Source organism: Garra rufa, chromosome 17, assembly GCF_049309525.1.
Source record: "Garra rufa chromosome 17, GarRuf1.0, whole genome shotgun sequence".
In the NCBI taxonomy this organism is placed as follows: domain Eukaryota; kingdom Metazoa; phylum Chordata; class Actinopteri; order Cypriniformes; family Cyprinidae; genus Garra; species Garra rufa.
This window is the reverse complement of record NC_133377.1, coordinates 24,359,771-24,376,487: the sequence shown is the minus strand read 5'-3', so window position 1 is coordinate 24,376,487 and position 16,717 is coordinate 24,359,771. Positions and strand designations below refer to the sequence as shown.

At 42.5% G+C, this 16,717-nt stretch overlaps 1 protein-coding gene across 1 annotated transcript; it reads left to right on the top strand.

Moving 5' to 3' along the window:
- Positions 1–3,327: 3,327 nt before the first annotated feature.
- On the top strand, positions 3,328–15,505 carry gnrhr1 (gonadotropin releasing hormone receptor 1). Its single transcript, XM_073821568.1, has 4 exons — positions 3,328–3,737; positions 10,537–11,065; positions 13,769–13,976; positions 14,366–15,505. Exons 2-4 carry the CDS (start codon positions 10,538–10,540, stop codon positions 14,770–14,772), a joined length of 1,143 nt encoding a protein of 380 aa, XP_073677669.1. The 5' UTR covers positions 3,328–3,737; position 10,537; the 3' UTR covers positions 14,773–15,505.
- Positions 15,506–16,717: the final 1,212 nt, after the last annotated feature.

Genomic DNA, 16,717 nt, shown 5'->3' with positions numbered 1-16,717 from the left:
TACAGTCCAGGAGGCCATGGCCGAGTATACAGTCCAGGTGGCCATGGCAGGGTAAACAGTCCAGGTGGCCATGGCCGGGTAAACAGTCCAGGTGGCCGTGGCTGATCAGGGGAGTAGCCCCCCCCAAAATTTTCTTGGGGGAACCTAGGGTAAAGTCCACCCAGGAGAGCACGGAAGGGCGCGCAGGAGAGAGCTCCGGCTCTGGAGGGCGCGCAGGAGAGAGCTCCGGCTCTGGAGGGCGCTCTTGAGGAGCGGACTCTGGACGACGCTCTTGAGGAGCGGGCTCTGGACGGCGCTCTTGAGGAGCGGGCTCTGGACGGTGCTCTTGAGGAGCGGGCTCTGGACGGCTGGACGACCCCAGCGGAGATTCAGGAGGGCTGGGCGTCTCCAGCGGAGACACTGAAGGAGCAAGCTCTGGGCGAGCGGTCACTAGAGGGCGCTCTGGCGGCGCGGTCACTGGAGGGCGCTCTGGCAGCGCGGTCACTGGAGGGCTCTCTGGCGGCGCGGTCACTGGAGGGCTGGGCGGAACCAGCGGAGACTCAGAGAGGCTGGGCGGAACCAGCGGAGACTCAGGGAGGCTGGGCGGAACCAGCGGAGACTCAGGGAGGCTGGGCGGAACCAGCGGAGACTCTGACTTGGCGGTAGCCATCTTGGGTGCAGATTCAGGCTTGGCGGCCATCTTGGCCAGGGACTCAGGAACAACGGCCATCTTGGCAAGGGATTCAGGCTTGGCGGCCATCTTGGCCGGGAACTCAGGAACGGCGGCCATCTTGGCCAGGTATTCAGGCTTGGCGGCCATCTTGGCCGGGAACTCAGGAACGTTGGCCCTCTTGGCCGGGGCCTCAGGCTTGGCAGCCATCTTGTTTGCAGACTCTGGCGTGGCAGCCATCTTGAGGGCAGCTAGTAACATGGTGGCCATCTTGTGAACGGACTCTGGCGATGTAGCCATCTTACTTGCAGACTCTGGCATGGTAGCCATCTTGCTTGCAGAATCTGGCGTTGCAGCCATTTTGCGTGCAGACTCGGGCATTGTAGCCATCTTGTGCACTGGCGTGGCGGCCGGCGGGCTTGAGCGCGGAGAGGAAGCCGGCGGGCTTGAGCGCTGGGCGGCGGCCGGCAGACTAGAGTGCGGAGTGGCTGCTGGCTGAACTGGGCTGTGGGTGGCCGCCCGGCTGAACTGGGCTGAGGATGACATGGGGAAGCGTGGAAGGTTTGGAGGGGTCGAGCTCATTGGAGAAGCAGGTAGAGGATACTGGCTTGTGGTGAGCTGGAGTGTTTGCATGCTTTCGGATGGGAGGAGAATTGGAATTCTCCACTTGGAACTTGGAATTACAGATATTGAGGACAAAATTTATAAAATCCGCTAGGGGTTGGCGGCAATCGTCCGGAGTGATCAAACAAAACAGGTGATCATCGGTTAGTCCCATCCGAAAGCAAGAATTGATCATAGAATCACTCCAACTCACCAGATGTGAAACGCTCAAAAAAAACCTCTACAAACTCCTCCAATGGCCGTCCTCCCTGCTGGAGATTAAACAGGTATTCCTCAGCCCAGTTCATCTTTGTAGGTCAGTCAATCTGTCACAATCTGGCTGGGTTGAGGAGTAGAGATGGACGAGGAGAACTGGAGTAACTGAATGAATGAAGTTTATTAAAATAAAAACTGCAAAATGAACAAATAAACTAAACCGGGAGCAGGAAATGAGCACATGAAACAAAACAAACAGAAGTAACATCTACATTGACCGACAAACGGGGTGTGCAAACACAGACTCTTAAATATACTGAAACGGGGGCGTGGTCACAAACAAGATAACAGGATGACGAGGGGGAAATACAAATATGGGCAAGACTGAACTAACAGACAAAACTAGAAGGGGGAGACAAGGACTAAACCATTATAACTAGAAACAGAGGGGGAAAAACACTAGAAAAGACAGAACAGGACAAAACACAGACATAATCCTTACAAACGCGTTGTGAAAACACTCGACGTGCAGTAAACGGTAAAACAGTTTGCACTACAAACCAGCGTGTTCATAATTAAAAATAATACATTAAAATACTGTGCTAAGACATAATTTGCGAAAACAAAAAAAGAATTTGCAATATTGAGCAGCAAAACAAGATGTTTTGTACAGCTAAAAGCTGGACGTGGATAAGACCGGAAGCCAGACCCATAAAATTTACAAATGGCCATGCCCACTCTTAATGGTCCACTGAAGTGCCCTGAAACATGCAGCGTTATTCTATGTGGTGACATAATTTTAACTGAAAAAGGAACATATCGCACAACCCTGCCCACTTCTTTTAAATAGCATTCCATTTATATATGCTCGGGCCAGAGCCGTTGAGCTCAGTAAAGCCCCATTTGACAGCTTATGACAGCCACAGTCTAATAAATTACCCCCTAGATTCAATATGAAACTCTTACTAAAACAAAATAATGATCATAATCATGCTATGGCTTTGTAGTTTAATACATGCCGACTCGCGCATATGATCTGCTCCGTGCAATTGCGTCTCTGGACCGGAGCCAGTCTGGAGTAGACTGTGCACACTGCCACGGTTCGCGTGACACAACGTCAAACCAGACCTCATTTGCCTCAATGGAAAGCAAATTTACACTGTCTGAATTGTTCTCTATTGCCTACATTGTGCACTACATGCCATTCACCATACAGAAAACACTAACACTGTGAACAATTGACCGATCTCAGCCGCAGATTCAGCGTCAATTTATAGTGTTGGGGGGCGGGACGCTACGGACTCTGGAGAGCATTTGATTGGACAGAACGTTTGATGAGAAGCTAAAGTGCAGCATGATATAATCAAAATAGTTGATTCATATTGGCGGAAGTGACGAGACTGTAAGTTTTGAATGCTCATGTCTTGTAAAAGCTAATTTTGTCTTGTTTTTAAGCACACTAATGTATAGATAACCTTAAGGCTAACATTTTCATACTAAAAGCCAAAAAACTTTCATTTTGATTTCATGGGGACTTTAAATAAGGTGGATATTCATTATCACATGGGTTGGCTACACAACAGTTTAAAATCATCAGGTTTTATTGTTTAGTCCACAGTATGTGGTAGCCTAAGCTAAACTACAGTTAACCAACTAACAGATTTTCACTGTAGCGGATTTTTAATGGTTTTCCCGCTTAAATGACGACGACGCTGAGGTTTCCTCACTGTGCTGTTGCATTGAGGAGGGTGTTGTGCAGTTGATAAGTGTGTCTATGGGTGAATCAGTGCTGGCTGCTGCTGTACAGACAGTGAAGCTTCCTCCACTGGAGACTCTTCAGCACCTGGACAGCTCCGCGAGTCCCTTTAAACCTTTGGGGGGTTTTTTGGGCAAAAAGTGCGACAAAAACAACGTGTAGCTTCTTAAGAAGTGCCCTACAATGCTAAATCGTTAAGAAACTAAACTTTTGCATCGGGATATCATCGTTACCACCTTGTTGAGTGAATTATCGTTGACTGCGGCAAACTGTTCCCTACAGGAGTCCACTGTGCCGTCAAGATCATGCGGGGATGGGAGGAGAACGAGACTCCTCGTGGATCTGCCAGCGTATCAACACGGCACTTATTCTGATCTGATAACGGTCTGCTAAATGAACTGCATTTATTTTCTCGAGTCCAGCATGTCTAGATGTAAATAAGTGTTCGCATATTACTGGAAATGAGTGAAATATTCATGGATTAATCTACAAATCACACACTGCAGCATACAGGTAAGTCTATCTCTGTTACTGTTCCAGTTGTGTATTAACTATTGTAATGCGCTCATTGAAGAGATTAGAAAAAACGTTTTTCTTAAAAACTATTCTAAACAGCCTATCCTAAAAGTATTTCTGGGCACTGAGTGCATGGTCATCAGTTTTACGATCATCAAATTGGATTATATGCTCAGAAACGCTTTTAGGTAGACATCGTAATAGGTCTGGAAAGATAAATAAAAGGTCTAAGTTTGGAACTGATTTCAGAACCTAATGTAAATGAACCAACAACAGTATCAGTTTTTTTCATGAAAGCTTTTTGAGTTGAACCAAAGAAACACTATCTGGCATAAATTAATTGTGACCCTGGCCCACAAAACCAGTCAATATTTTGAAATTAAGATTCATACATTCTCTGAATCTAATTAAGCCAGACAAGAATAAATAAGCTTTCCATTGATGTATGGTTTGTTAGGATAGAACAATATTTGGCTGAGATTCAACAATTTGAAAATCTGGAATCTGAGGATGCAATCAATCAAAAATCTAAATATTGAGAAAATCATCTTCCCAAATAAAGTTCTTAGCAATGTATATTACTAATCAAAAATTAAGTTTGGATTTATTTACGGTAGGAAACTTACAAAATATCTTCATGGAACATGATCTTTACTTAATATCCTATTGATTATTGGCTTAAAAGAAAAATCAATATTTTAACCCATGCAATGTCCTTTTGGCTGTTGCTACAAATATCCATGCTACTTAAGACTGGTTTTGTGTATTTATGAAGCACATGTAATTTTTTTTCTGCAATAAAAGACGTAAAATCTGATAAACTAAACAGCCAACAAAGACATCCAACAGACATATCGATGGGAGAAGCGAGTGGCATTCTAAAATACATTTCTTTCTATTTTCTGTCTTTTTGTGGGTCAGAATAAGAATTCATAAACTACAAAGTCCCATTTTAGCCTACTTTGGCAAATGTCATCCCACTCTGGCAAAAATCAGCACACTCACACAATCATTTGCCATAAAATCTTAATATTCTCCCCTCACTCCTTATCTTAATTAGCTGGCTCCGAGTCATTAGTCATGTGAGCACGGATATGAATATAATTACGCAAATTCACAGGCAAAGTTTCGGAGATTATGATGCCAACGATCCCTTAAAATCTTGGAATATTTTTTCGTTTTTTGAACAGCAATGAAAGAATGTATTATGAATCCATCAACCCATTCTGTGCATTTTCATCTTCATGACTTAACTTGTGTGATATCACAATGAGTTATGACGACTGACACTCTTCTTTGCATATATTTGCATAATGTTTACCTACATTAAGAGACAGTGGTGCAGATGAGATTATTCAACCAAATCTGTCAAATAAACAGGATGACAGTGAAGCCAAGGACATCATCTAATATAACAGCTGATTCATTAAGCAGATACACATTGGCTCATTTGATTAATCAAACAAACAACAACAAAAACTAATATCCTTAATGTAGTGGATCTTTTAAATGCATATTGATTTCACTAGATGGAAAAATACAAAGCAGGTCAAAACATTGCTACTCTTCTGAGAATATATTTCATGTCAAGCATGAAGAACAATTGCAGGGAAACGACAGAGATGTAGTACAGGCGCGCTGTGCAATTTGGTGTGGAGGGTTTAGGTACAAGGGAGGCAGGCGCAGCGGTCGTGTTCACTAGGGTTCTCTCTATCTATCACCTCCATGCTGTTTACCTGACTACAGCTATATAAAAGACCATATCACTTTGAGAGCAAAGGGAAATACTGACAACAGCCATTTGTCAGCATGATAGGGCATTTATATCTGAACCAGAGCCTGTGTGGGAACCCTTAACCATTAAAACATATTTGTCTTCCGGGCATGATGTTATCAAGAATGTAAACTCTACATCTATCTATCATGTAATCACTCAATTAGAAATGATTGAACTATGTTTTTATTATCATTAATGATGGAAAGTAGAATAAACAATGAAGAGTAGTTAGAACATCTGTACTACTGTATGCAAGAATTACTTAATTGTAAATCTCAGTCTGCTGTGAATAATCTCAGCACTGTCTCTGAGGTTTATATATAGACCTTTAACTTCTGAGGTGTCATCTATCTCCCTGCCATTTAGCCAAGGTCCCGCTATTTGCTAGAGGAGACCCAGAGTGAAAAAAGATGCCTGTGGTAAGAGTATTCTATCTGTGGAAGATGGGTGCTAGAAATGCAGAGGCTGTTACAATCCAGAGGAGATGGACATTTTGAAAAGTCATAAGGGTGACAAATGTCTCTGTGGGGACTGTAATGTAATGGTAATCCGGCTTTCTAGGTGATGTGATCTGAATATTCATGTTTTGGTGAACATTTTGCGGAATTTTAGAAAGCATTATGCAGTAAAGTGCGTAAGGAGATGTCAGGAATCTACAGTTGAGCAAAAAACAAAATTGAAGAAATGGCTTTCTCTAAATTAACTTATTAGTGCGAATCTGCCTGGCCTCTAGCAAAGAATGTGCAGAATTGTAATGTGAAGTTGAAAAAAGTAGAATTAAAGTAAACTGAAATTCCACCTTGACAGGCTTGCTTTATATTCAATTATAATCAAAATATTAAGCAGCACAACTGTTATAATAATAATAATAATAATAGGAAATGTCCGTTGAGCATCAAATCAAAATGATCAGAAGGATCATGTGACACAGAAAGCTAGAGTAATGACTTAAAAATCCAGCTTTGCCATCACATTTATAAATTACATTTTAAAATGCATTTACATTCATTCAAATTGAAATATTTCAAAATATTACCATTTTGATGTATTTTTTATTAAATAAATACAACCTCGACGTGCATAAGAGACTTAATGACCCCAAACATATTTTAAATGTATATACTTTTTATTTTCACCAAATGTATGGACAAAGAACAAAAATACTTCTTTACCCAAAATGCCATTAAATGTTAAATTTCTCAACAAGTAATTTTAAAAGTGAATTCTTAATTTCTGAATGTTTTTGTTTTGATTAACAGAGAGATTGCACATCCTTTTCTGGACAGAATGCTACAAGTAACTTTAAAAAGTAATATTAAAATAAAAGAATTTAAGAACTACACAACACAACCCATAAAACAACCTATTAATGAAACAAGCACAAAAAATATAACATACAAAAATACAAAACACAATTCAAACTATATATCAATAAATTCAATCAAGAGCAAGAACTTATTAAATTCTGAATGTTATCCAACTCTAATGTCCACATTGATACTATGTGACGCTGAAATCTAATAGAATATTATTGCAATTGCACTATCTGTCAAGTTTTTTTAAAGAAGTCTCTTCTGCTCACTAACACCGTGTTTACACCGGATGCAAACAGCCTTGGATTTATGTAATCCAAAATACAGCAAAACCAGTAATATTGTGAAATATTTTTAGTATTTAAAATAACAGTTTTTTATTTGAATTCTAATTTGAAAATGTAATTTATTCCTGTGATCAAAGCTACATTTTCAGCATTATTACTGTAACGTATCTGGTCTTCCCTGTCATCATGAACTCTTGCACCACACTTCATGGACTACAATCCCCATAAGCCACTGCACCAATCACTGCACACATCTGTTCCTCATTTCCCACTGATCTGATTGCTGCAAACACCTGTTTCACATTTACTGACTGCATTTAAGCCACTCTCACACACAGCCACCTTGCGAAGTCTAATTGTTCCAATGGTCATTATTCTAAGCGTGTTTCTCTGGATTGGATTGCCTGTGTATGACTCTGGACTGTGTACCCCGTTTTTGATTCCTGCTGCCTGCCATTTGCGACCACTGCTTGATTATTGAACTGTTTCCCGGATTACCTACGTTGTTCCTGTTTCCTGGCGTTTACTCCTGCTTGTTAACTATTCTAATAAAGCCTTGCAAATGGATCCGCACGTCTCTGACTCCTCCTTGTGACAGAAGACTTCGCCACACCCGGATCCAGCGGCTTTATTCAACCACCAGCATCACAACATGGACCCAGTCGACCAACTTCTGCTCCTCCGACAGGAAGATCTTCCCATTGAGGATTATTTACTACAGTTTCGTAGGTTATCACTTCAAGTACCTTTGTATGATGAAGTATGGCTGAGGGACTTATTCCGCTTTGGACTCAATGAACCCATTAAATCGCTGTTGCCTGGAGGGGAATTTAAGTGTTCGGTGGAGGACTTTATGAATTATGCGTTGGTGTTATGCGGCTCTCCGCTTACTGTGAGAGCTCTAGAAGAGCCACAGCACAAGAGGTCTGCTAGCCCAGAACCACAGCAGCCACACTTTACCACGGGGTGGAAAAGGCTAATTTCTAGCGTGGAGGACCCACCGCTGCTGTCGGTTCGAGCAGCTGGTCTCCCAACCAGCCCTCCAGTGACTGCGCCGCCAGAGCGCCCTCCAGTGACCGCTCGCTCAGAGCCTGCTCTTCCAGAGTCTCCGCTGGAGACGCCCAGCCCTCCTGAATCTCCGCTGGGGTCGTCCAGTTCTCCAGAGCCCGCTCCTCAAGAGCGTCGTCCAGAGCCCGCTTCACAAGAGCGTCGTCCAGAGCCCGCTTCACAAGAGCTCCGCTCCACTCCGCTGGTTCAGCCCTGCCTTCCAGACACTCCGCTGGTTCCGCCCAGCCTTCCAGACACTCCGCTGGTTCAGCCCTGCCTTCCAGAGACTCCGCTGGTTCCGCCCAGTCTTCCAGAGACTCCGCTGGTTCTGCCAAGCCTTCCAGAGACTCCGCTGGTTCCGCCCAGCCTTCCAGAGACTCCGCTGGTTCCGCCCAGCCTTCCAGAGACTCCGCTGGTTCTGCCCAGCCTTCCAGAGACTCCGCTGGTTCAGCCCAGCCTTCCAGAGACTCCGCTGGTTCAGCCCTGCCTTCCAGAGACTCCGCTGGTTCCGCCCAGCCTTCCAGAGACTCCGCTGGTTCAGCCCCGCCTTCCAGAGACTCCGCTGGTTCCGCCCAACCTTCCAGACAATCCGCTGGTTCAGCCCTGCATTCCAGAGCCTCCGCTGGTTCCGCCCAGCTTTCCAGAGACTCCGCTGGTTACATCCAGTCGTCCTGAGATTCCTGTCTGCCCGGTTCTGGTCACGGAGCTCAAGCATGGACTGTTCCCACCCACCCTCCCTGCTGCTCCAGTCCTGCCACCTCTGTCTCCTGATAGTCCCTCTACTCACCCCCATCCCACCTTCGTGGCAGAGGACTTGCCGTGGGACTGCCAGTCGCCATCGGTGTCCAGACTGAGGGACCCCTCACCATCACCTCCAGTCTCAGAGTCCTGGACTCCACCTCGGTCCTCCGACCCTGCGGCTCCACCCCGGCTCTGTGCTCCCTCGTCTCCGTTGTCGGCCGTCGGCCCAACAGCTCCTCCGGGCTCCATCGTCTCTCCGGCTCCGCCCCGGTCAGTCGTCACCCCACCTTCGCCTCTGGACTCTACTCCTCCGGCTGCGCCTCGTCACTCCGTCCTGCCGGCTCTGTGGACCTCCTCCCTCCCGTGGGCACAGCCTCGATCCTCTGTCACTCCGGCTCCGCTGCGTACCTCCGGACCTCCATCTCCGCCGGGGTCGCCAGAGCCTTGGGTTCCGCCTTGGCCCTCCGGATCCTCTGTGTCGCCCAGGACCATCGACTCTCCGGTTCCGCCTCGGGCTCCACCGGCTCTACCTCCGTCGGTCGGCCCCATGCAGGAGCCAACCCTTCCTCCTCCATGGCTTCTCCCTCCGTCGGCTCCGCCTCATTTCGTGGTTCCAGTACCACTACATGGACCTGGCCCTCCATCCCTCCCCCTGTTCCGCCTCCGCTACACCACCCTCAAGATGGTTAAGGTGGTTAGAGCGTCTGGAAGCCGCTCCTTGCGGAGGGGCTATGTAACGTATCTGGTCTTCCCTGTCATCATGAACTCTTGCACCACACTTCATGGACTACAATCCCCATAAGCCACTGCACCAATCACTGCACACATCTGTTCCTCATTTCCCACTGATCTGATTGCTGCAAACACCTGTTTCACATTTACTGACTGCATTTAAGCCACTCTCACACACAGCCACCTTGCGAAGTCTAATTGTTCCAATGGTCATTATTCTAAGCGTGTTTCTCTGGATTGGATTGCCTGTGTATGACTCTGGACTGTGTACCCCGTTTTTGATTCCTGCTGCCTGCCATTTGCGACCACTGCTTGATTATTGAACTGTTTCCCGGATTACCTACGTTGTTCCTGTTTCCTGGCGTTTACTCCTGCTTGTTAACTATTCTAATAAAGCCTTGCAAATGGATCCGCACGTCTCTGACTCCTCCTTGTGACAATTACTCTAGTCTTCAGTGTCACACAATCCTTCAGAATTTTATTTTCAGGTAAGTAATGTTCTTCTAAACTTTCTATTCATCAAAGAAACCTGACAAAAATCTACTCAGCTGTTTATAACATAATAATAATAATAATAATAGATGTTTTTGAGAAATATCAGAATATTAGAATGATTTCTGAAGGATCACGTGACTGGAGTAATCAAGCTAAAAGTTCAGCTTTGAAATCACAGGAATAAATTACATTGTCAAATATATTCAAATAGAAAACAATTATTTTCCATAGTAAAATGTTTCAAATATGCCGTTTAGATCAAATAAATGCAGGCTTGGTGAGCAGAAGAGACGTCTTTAAAAAACATTCAAAATCTTACGGTTCCAGAACTTTTGACTGGTAGTGTGTGCATTTGTGTAACATAAAAGCCATTATCATGTAACAAAACTTTTATCCTTTCACAGAATGTCAGGAAACATGTCTCTTCTGTCAGTGAATCTCACAAGCATTTGGGAAAACTCCTCTCTCCTGAACGCTACTCCTCGCTTTCCTTCTGACTGGGAGACACCCACATTCACTGTGGCCGCTCGCTTCCGTGTGGCAGCCACCCTGGTGCTCTTTGTCTTCGCAGCTATCAGTAACCTCTCAGTGCTGATCAGTGTAACCAGGGGACGAGGACGCCATCTGGCCTCCCACCTGCGGCCTCTCATTGCCAGCCTGGCCTCCGCTGACCTGGTCATGACTTTTGTTGTGATGCCACTCGACGCTATATGGAATATCACAGTGCAGTGGTACGCCGGTGATGCAATGTGCAAGATCCTCTGCTTCCTCAAGCTTTTTGCCATGCATTCGGCAGCATTTATCCTGGTGGTGGTGAGTCTGGACAGACACCATGCAATCCTGCACCCGTTGGAAGCTTTGGATGCTGGCCGCAGGAATAGGAGGATGCTGCTGGCCGCCTGGCTTCTCAGTATCCTGCTCGCCTCTCCACAGGTAAGTGAAAAAGATGCTATTTTAATTGGAGTTGTCATCTGGTGGACTTGACTTGTTATGAAACAGCACAAAACCGCCTCAGAGGATTTCTAGATGGATGATAATGTTGGTTTTTGAAAACCCTTGTTGAAGAGATGCATGTCGATTTTCATTAAAAACAGTGTCCTGTTCTAGCTTAATATGAGGAGACAACCTTAAACAGATCATCACAAGAAAAAATGCTGCAGATGGAGAAAGTGTTCTGGAAACTTGTTTGAAAACTTAGTGGTGGAAAATTGACATAGTTAACCTCTAAGGAAGAAAAGTGGCACACAGCCAAACTGAAGAGAGTTTAGGTTTAAGTTTCAAATTAAATTCAATTACATTTTTATTTTCAGGGAAATTCCACATTCAGTTTAACACACATATCCATTTAAGCTTGGGCATTTCTTTTAAGTGATTAGCTGTAGCTTAAAGTGGTGCAGTAACTGACCCCAGACCAGTGAGCACTTGCTGCATTGATTATAGATCCTATTTGTCAAGCTACACTAGTCCCAGGGCATTTTCTGTAACCTTTAAAATGCCTGACTGAATCTTGTCAGTGTGCCCATCTTTCCCTCTGATAGAGCTGTTTCTCTCCACACACTTAATTCCAGTAATGTCATTTTTTTAGCAGCCTGTGGATGTGACCACAGCTTTTAAAATCATTCAAAGAGAGACAAAGAAGCTTGTCTGAGACAAGGTCAGTTAGGCAGCTATGGATAATGGGAAGGAGATGGGTGGTGAATAGCAGCTAACAATACATCTATTCTTCCCTGCACCTGTATTCTGCATACGCACCTCCCCCAGAGGAAGAAAAAGGGGTTTCCTCTGTCACACTGTGTTCTACCTGATAAATTGTGTAGTGGAAAATAGAGATGTGTCTGAATTTTTTTTTTTTTTTTCAAATGAATGAACTTACAATATTTGATTCAAGGTCAACAGAGATAGCAAAATGCTTTTTCCCCATTTAAAAGTACATGTCTTGACATCAGAAGAGACACCAACATTTACTCAGATACCTTTAACATTTCTCACATTATCACAGTTTATTTGCTAAAGTTTAGAAAATGGTAATAAAACACGACAAGAACTCAAGAGTTCAACTGTGTCAGAACAAACTTAATCTTGATGATGGCAGATAACTTTGACTGAAAGGTATGCAATGGATTACAATCTGTTTGACAATATTTACACAACTATCAACACAATATTAAAACCAATTACCAAGCAATGTTTAATTTTGTTCAGTCTGTGATGTAAAAAGGTTGCATTAGCATATAAAGGAAAACTTGGTCAGGTCAAAGTTTTGCAATCAGTTTTACTGGTAGTCCACTGTGTGTGTTTTTTTTTTTTGACTATAATATGTCACAGTTTACTTTATTTTGCTATCTTACATTCTTGCTATCACTTACATAAATGAACTATAGTGTCCTGAACCCACTAGTAACTTTTTGGCTTGACTGTATTCATGACATTAAAACTTTTCTATTTGCAATCGTTGAGGCTTTACATTTCACATGGTGTAGTTATTTCTAGAGAATGTGTTAATATTTTTATGCAAAACAGTTGCAAACGGCTAATCAGTAGATTACAAAGAGATTAAAGGGTTAGTTCACTTCCAGAATTAACATTTCCTTATAATTTAGTCACCCTCATGTCATCCAAGATGTTCATGTCTTTCTTTCTTCAATTGAAAATAAATGTTTTTTTGAGAAAAACATTCCAGGATTTTTCTCCATACAGTGGACTTCAATTGTGGCCAACTGGTTGAGGGTCCAAATTGCAGTTTCAGTGCAAAGGGCTCTACATGATCCCAGCCGAAGAATAAGGGTCTTGTCTAGTGAAACGATTTGTAATTTTCTAAAAATATCTAATCTGTATATACTTTTTAACCACAAATGCTTGTGATTAAAAAGATTTTTTTTTTTTTGAAAACGACCAATTGCTTCACTACATACAGTTGAAGTCAGACGTTTACACACACATCGCAGAATCTGCAAAATGTTAATTATTTTACCAAAATAAGAGGGATCATACAAAATGAATGTTATTTTTTTTATTTAGTACTGACCTGAATAAGATATTTCACAAATAAAGACATTTACATATAGTCCACAAGAGAAAATAATAGTTGTATAATCCAAAGCGTTTTTTTTTTTTTTTTTTTTTTTGGTGATAGTTGTTCATGAGTCCCTTGTTTGTCCTGAACAGTTAAACTGCCCAGCTGTTCTTCAGAAAAATCCTTCAGGTCCTTTTTCCCTAACCCTAACCCTTTGAAAATGCATTGAAACTGCAATTTGGACTTTCAACCCATTGATGCCCATTGAAGTCCACTATATGGAGAAAAATCCTAATTTCTTTTTAACTGAAGAAAGAAATACATGAGTAAATCATTAAGAATTTTTTATTCCGGAACTGAACTAATCCTTTAAGGGGTCAATCCACCCAAAAGAATAAAAATTATTTACTAACCTTAATGTCATTCCAAACCTGTAGGACCTTCTTTCTTCAGTGTAGCATAAAAGGTGAAATTTGTGCTGGTTGCTCTTTTCCATGCAATTACAATGAATGCAAGTTTCTATAAAGGAAACAAAATCATATTAAACATTTTAAAAGCATTATTCATGTCACACAATCCTGTTTCTTACTTTCGTTATAAATTGTTTTTTTTTATCGTTTCAGTTATTCATTTTCAGGGCAATTAAGGCTAAAGGAGTTGACTTTGTACAGTGTGTAACTCATGGAAGCTTCCAGCACCGCTGGCAGGAAACAGCCTACAACATGTTCCACTTTGTCACCCTGTATGTGTTCCCTCTGCTGGTAATGAGCTTTTGCTATACGAGAATCCTCGTGGAAATCAACCGCCAGATGCCTCGTGGTAAAGGGAAGGGTAATTGACTTTTGCTCTCTTCTGACATGGTACCTGTCATTAATAAGCAGCATGGCTGCATCCAGATTTTGGATGAAGAACTTAGGCCTACTTCTCAACAGTTGATGATACATGTTCTAGGGCTTAATGTGTTTTGTTTGATAAATCAAAGTCTTAACTCAAATAACACAGTTTTATGATGAATTTTAAAACATTTGTGGCTCTTTTATGTAGTATGACAGACAGACGTAGAATCCTCAATTCAACCATCAGTACACAGGCTGAGTGTTATTTCACCAGAAAGAAAGCTGAGATTTTCCTTGTTCATACACTGTTATGGTTTCTGGGTCAAAATGATAAAGCAGGTCACATAGCACCATTCTTCTTCTAACTTGCATTGGTTCTTGTAGGTGGTGAACCTTGTCTGAGACGCAGTGGAACTGACATAATCCCAAAAGCACGCATGAAGACCCTAAAGATGACCATCATCATTGTGGCATCATTTGTGGTGTGCTGGACGCCGTACTACCTGCTCGGCATCTGGTACTGGTTCCAGCCTCGTATGCTGCAGCTGATGCCGGAATACATCCATCACGCTCTCTTCGTCTTCGGCAACCTCAACTCATGCTGCGATCCGGTGATCTATGGTTTCTTCACACCCTCGTTCCGAGCGGACATAGCCAGCTGCTTCTGCAGAAGGAATCAAAACTCTTCTCCCAAATCACTGGACCGACTCTCCGCAAGGAGAGGGGGTGCAAGCGGAGAAGCTGAGTCGGACCTTGGAAGCAGCGACAAGCCCAGCGGACAACAAGCATAGAAGTTCAAGACACCTCAGTTAGCTAGAGATACTATTTTGGGGTGTGGATTTTGCCTTGTAAACATGAAATACAGGATTTTTATTCTGTGTCCAGACATCTACATATATATGCTGCTGATAGTGTCTTGGAATCACATTTGCAGTATCACATTGTGGTTTCAAGCTTGAATGTCTTCTAGAAAGACTTAACTAAAGGTAAATATGAATGTAAATGACCAAATGACAGTACAATGCCTCAGGCAATACCTTGAACATGGGATGTTTGCCTGTCTGGAACAGGGTTATAAATATACAGTGCCTCGCGTGTAACAGCTTACGTGTCTAGAATTGGTTAATGAGGATCGCTAATTAATTATTTCTCAGAGTTCAGAGTGACAACCCCAGCTAAAAGCCTCTGGCACATTTCTTATCTAACATTTCCTCTCTACATCCTGATTAGGAATGTCACTTAATGTTTTACAATGGCCTTAGCTCATGAATCATTCATTTAAATGAAATGCTGTCGTTTGAATGTTCAGGCTTACACACTTTCTTTATTTGTGGAATCACCATAAATGTTCTTCGCCGAATTCATCTGGTCGTGTTTGCAGTGTACGGTGTTCATGATGATATGCATGATATGCCATCTCTGTGGTGTGTGCTTGTGATTAAACATTTATGTGGATGGACAATCCAGCCTTAAAGGAATAGTTCGCTTAAAAATAAAAATGTTGTTATTTAGCCTACTTACCCATATTGTTGCATTCATATGCTGTTATTCTTTCTGGGAAAAATAAAAAGAGAATTTTGATAAATATTCAACTCAATCACAAGCTGTCAAGCTCCAAAAACAGGCTTTATATTTATTCACAGTTTCAGGCTAGGTTTACACTAGTGTGTTTTTGTGTTAAAACGCATACTTTTTTTGCTATGGTTACCCCTGTCGCTTTACACTTCTCCTGCGTTTTCAAGCCTCGAAAACAGAGACTTTCAAAAACGCTGCAGACCTCATTTTAGTTTGAATAGTCTGGGTTTGCATTTCAGTGTTAATGGACCAAAATGGAGACTTTTGAAAACTTTAAGGCTTCAGGCTACATTGACATTAATCCATATGCATTTGAAAACAGTGTTTTCATTGTAAAACGCTTTCCTTCTACACTAGTGTTTTCAATTGTACAAATTTCTCATCCACATTGAAACGCCGGAAAACATTACATTTGCTTTACTGTCCATACATAAAGCTCACTGAGGGGATACAGATGGAAACAGAACCGGCATAAGCTTTAATGCAAAGCTTCTGGCAGGTTCATTTTATTTATTAAAATATCTCACTATTCACTGACAAGACCAGATCACACTCACTCACCATTATGCAGTAGGCCAGAGGTCTTAAACTCAATTCCTGGAGGGCCTTCAGAAAGCTCTGTTTTCCTGTATGTTTTCCATACAAAGACAATCAAATGAAGTCATTAATTACGACACTTCATCAAACAGCCATGTTGACAGTACTTAATGTAAATAATGCCACTGAACCAAAGGAAACTTGCAAATTTAGCAGATTATTGCTACTGAAAATGGTCAATTATTGTCATGTTGTAGGCTGTACTTATCGGTCAGAGCAGGAAAAACATATGGAGTACAGACTGCCAAAACAAATCAAGGAGAGGAGCGGAACAAAAGGCATTTGTGGTTGGCCAAACTGAACCAGGATTTTTAGGACAAGAATTTCCAGTCAGGTAGGTGAAATATTAGGCCACCATCTTAATTAATTTTACTCGTACGTATCTTTCCCACCTATTAACTTTAGTTTGTCAAAATATTGTGCCCTTTCCGCTTACTAAGTCCTTCTCTATATGATTTAGCAGCTTCTACACATTTTTTCTGTGGTTTAGACAGCATAAATTATTCAGTAGTACATTAACTGTAGAATCCATGCTGTTGCTCAAATCCAAGTATGTCCAATAAG

What these genes read in the sequence shown, in the direction of transcription:
- gnrhr1 (XM_073821568.1), top strand. Translation starts at nt 10,538, where the DNA reads ATGTCAGGAAACATGTCTCTTCTGTCAGTGAATCTCACAAGCATTTGG. An exon ending in TCCTGCTCGCCTCTCCACAG is followed by an intron (nt 11,066 to 13,768) that starts GTAAGTGAAAAA and finishes TTATCGTTTCAG; the next exon opens with TTATTCATTTTCAGGGCAAT. An exon ending in GCCTCGTGGTAAAGGGAAGG is followed by an intron (nt 13,977 to 14,365) that starts GTAATTGACTTT and finishes TGGTTCTTGTAG; the next exon opens with GTGGTGAACCTTGTCTGAGA.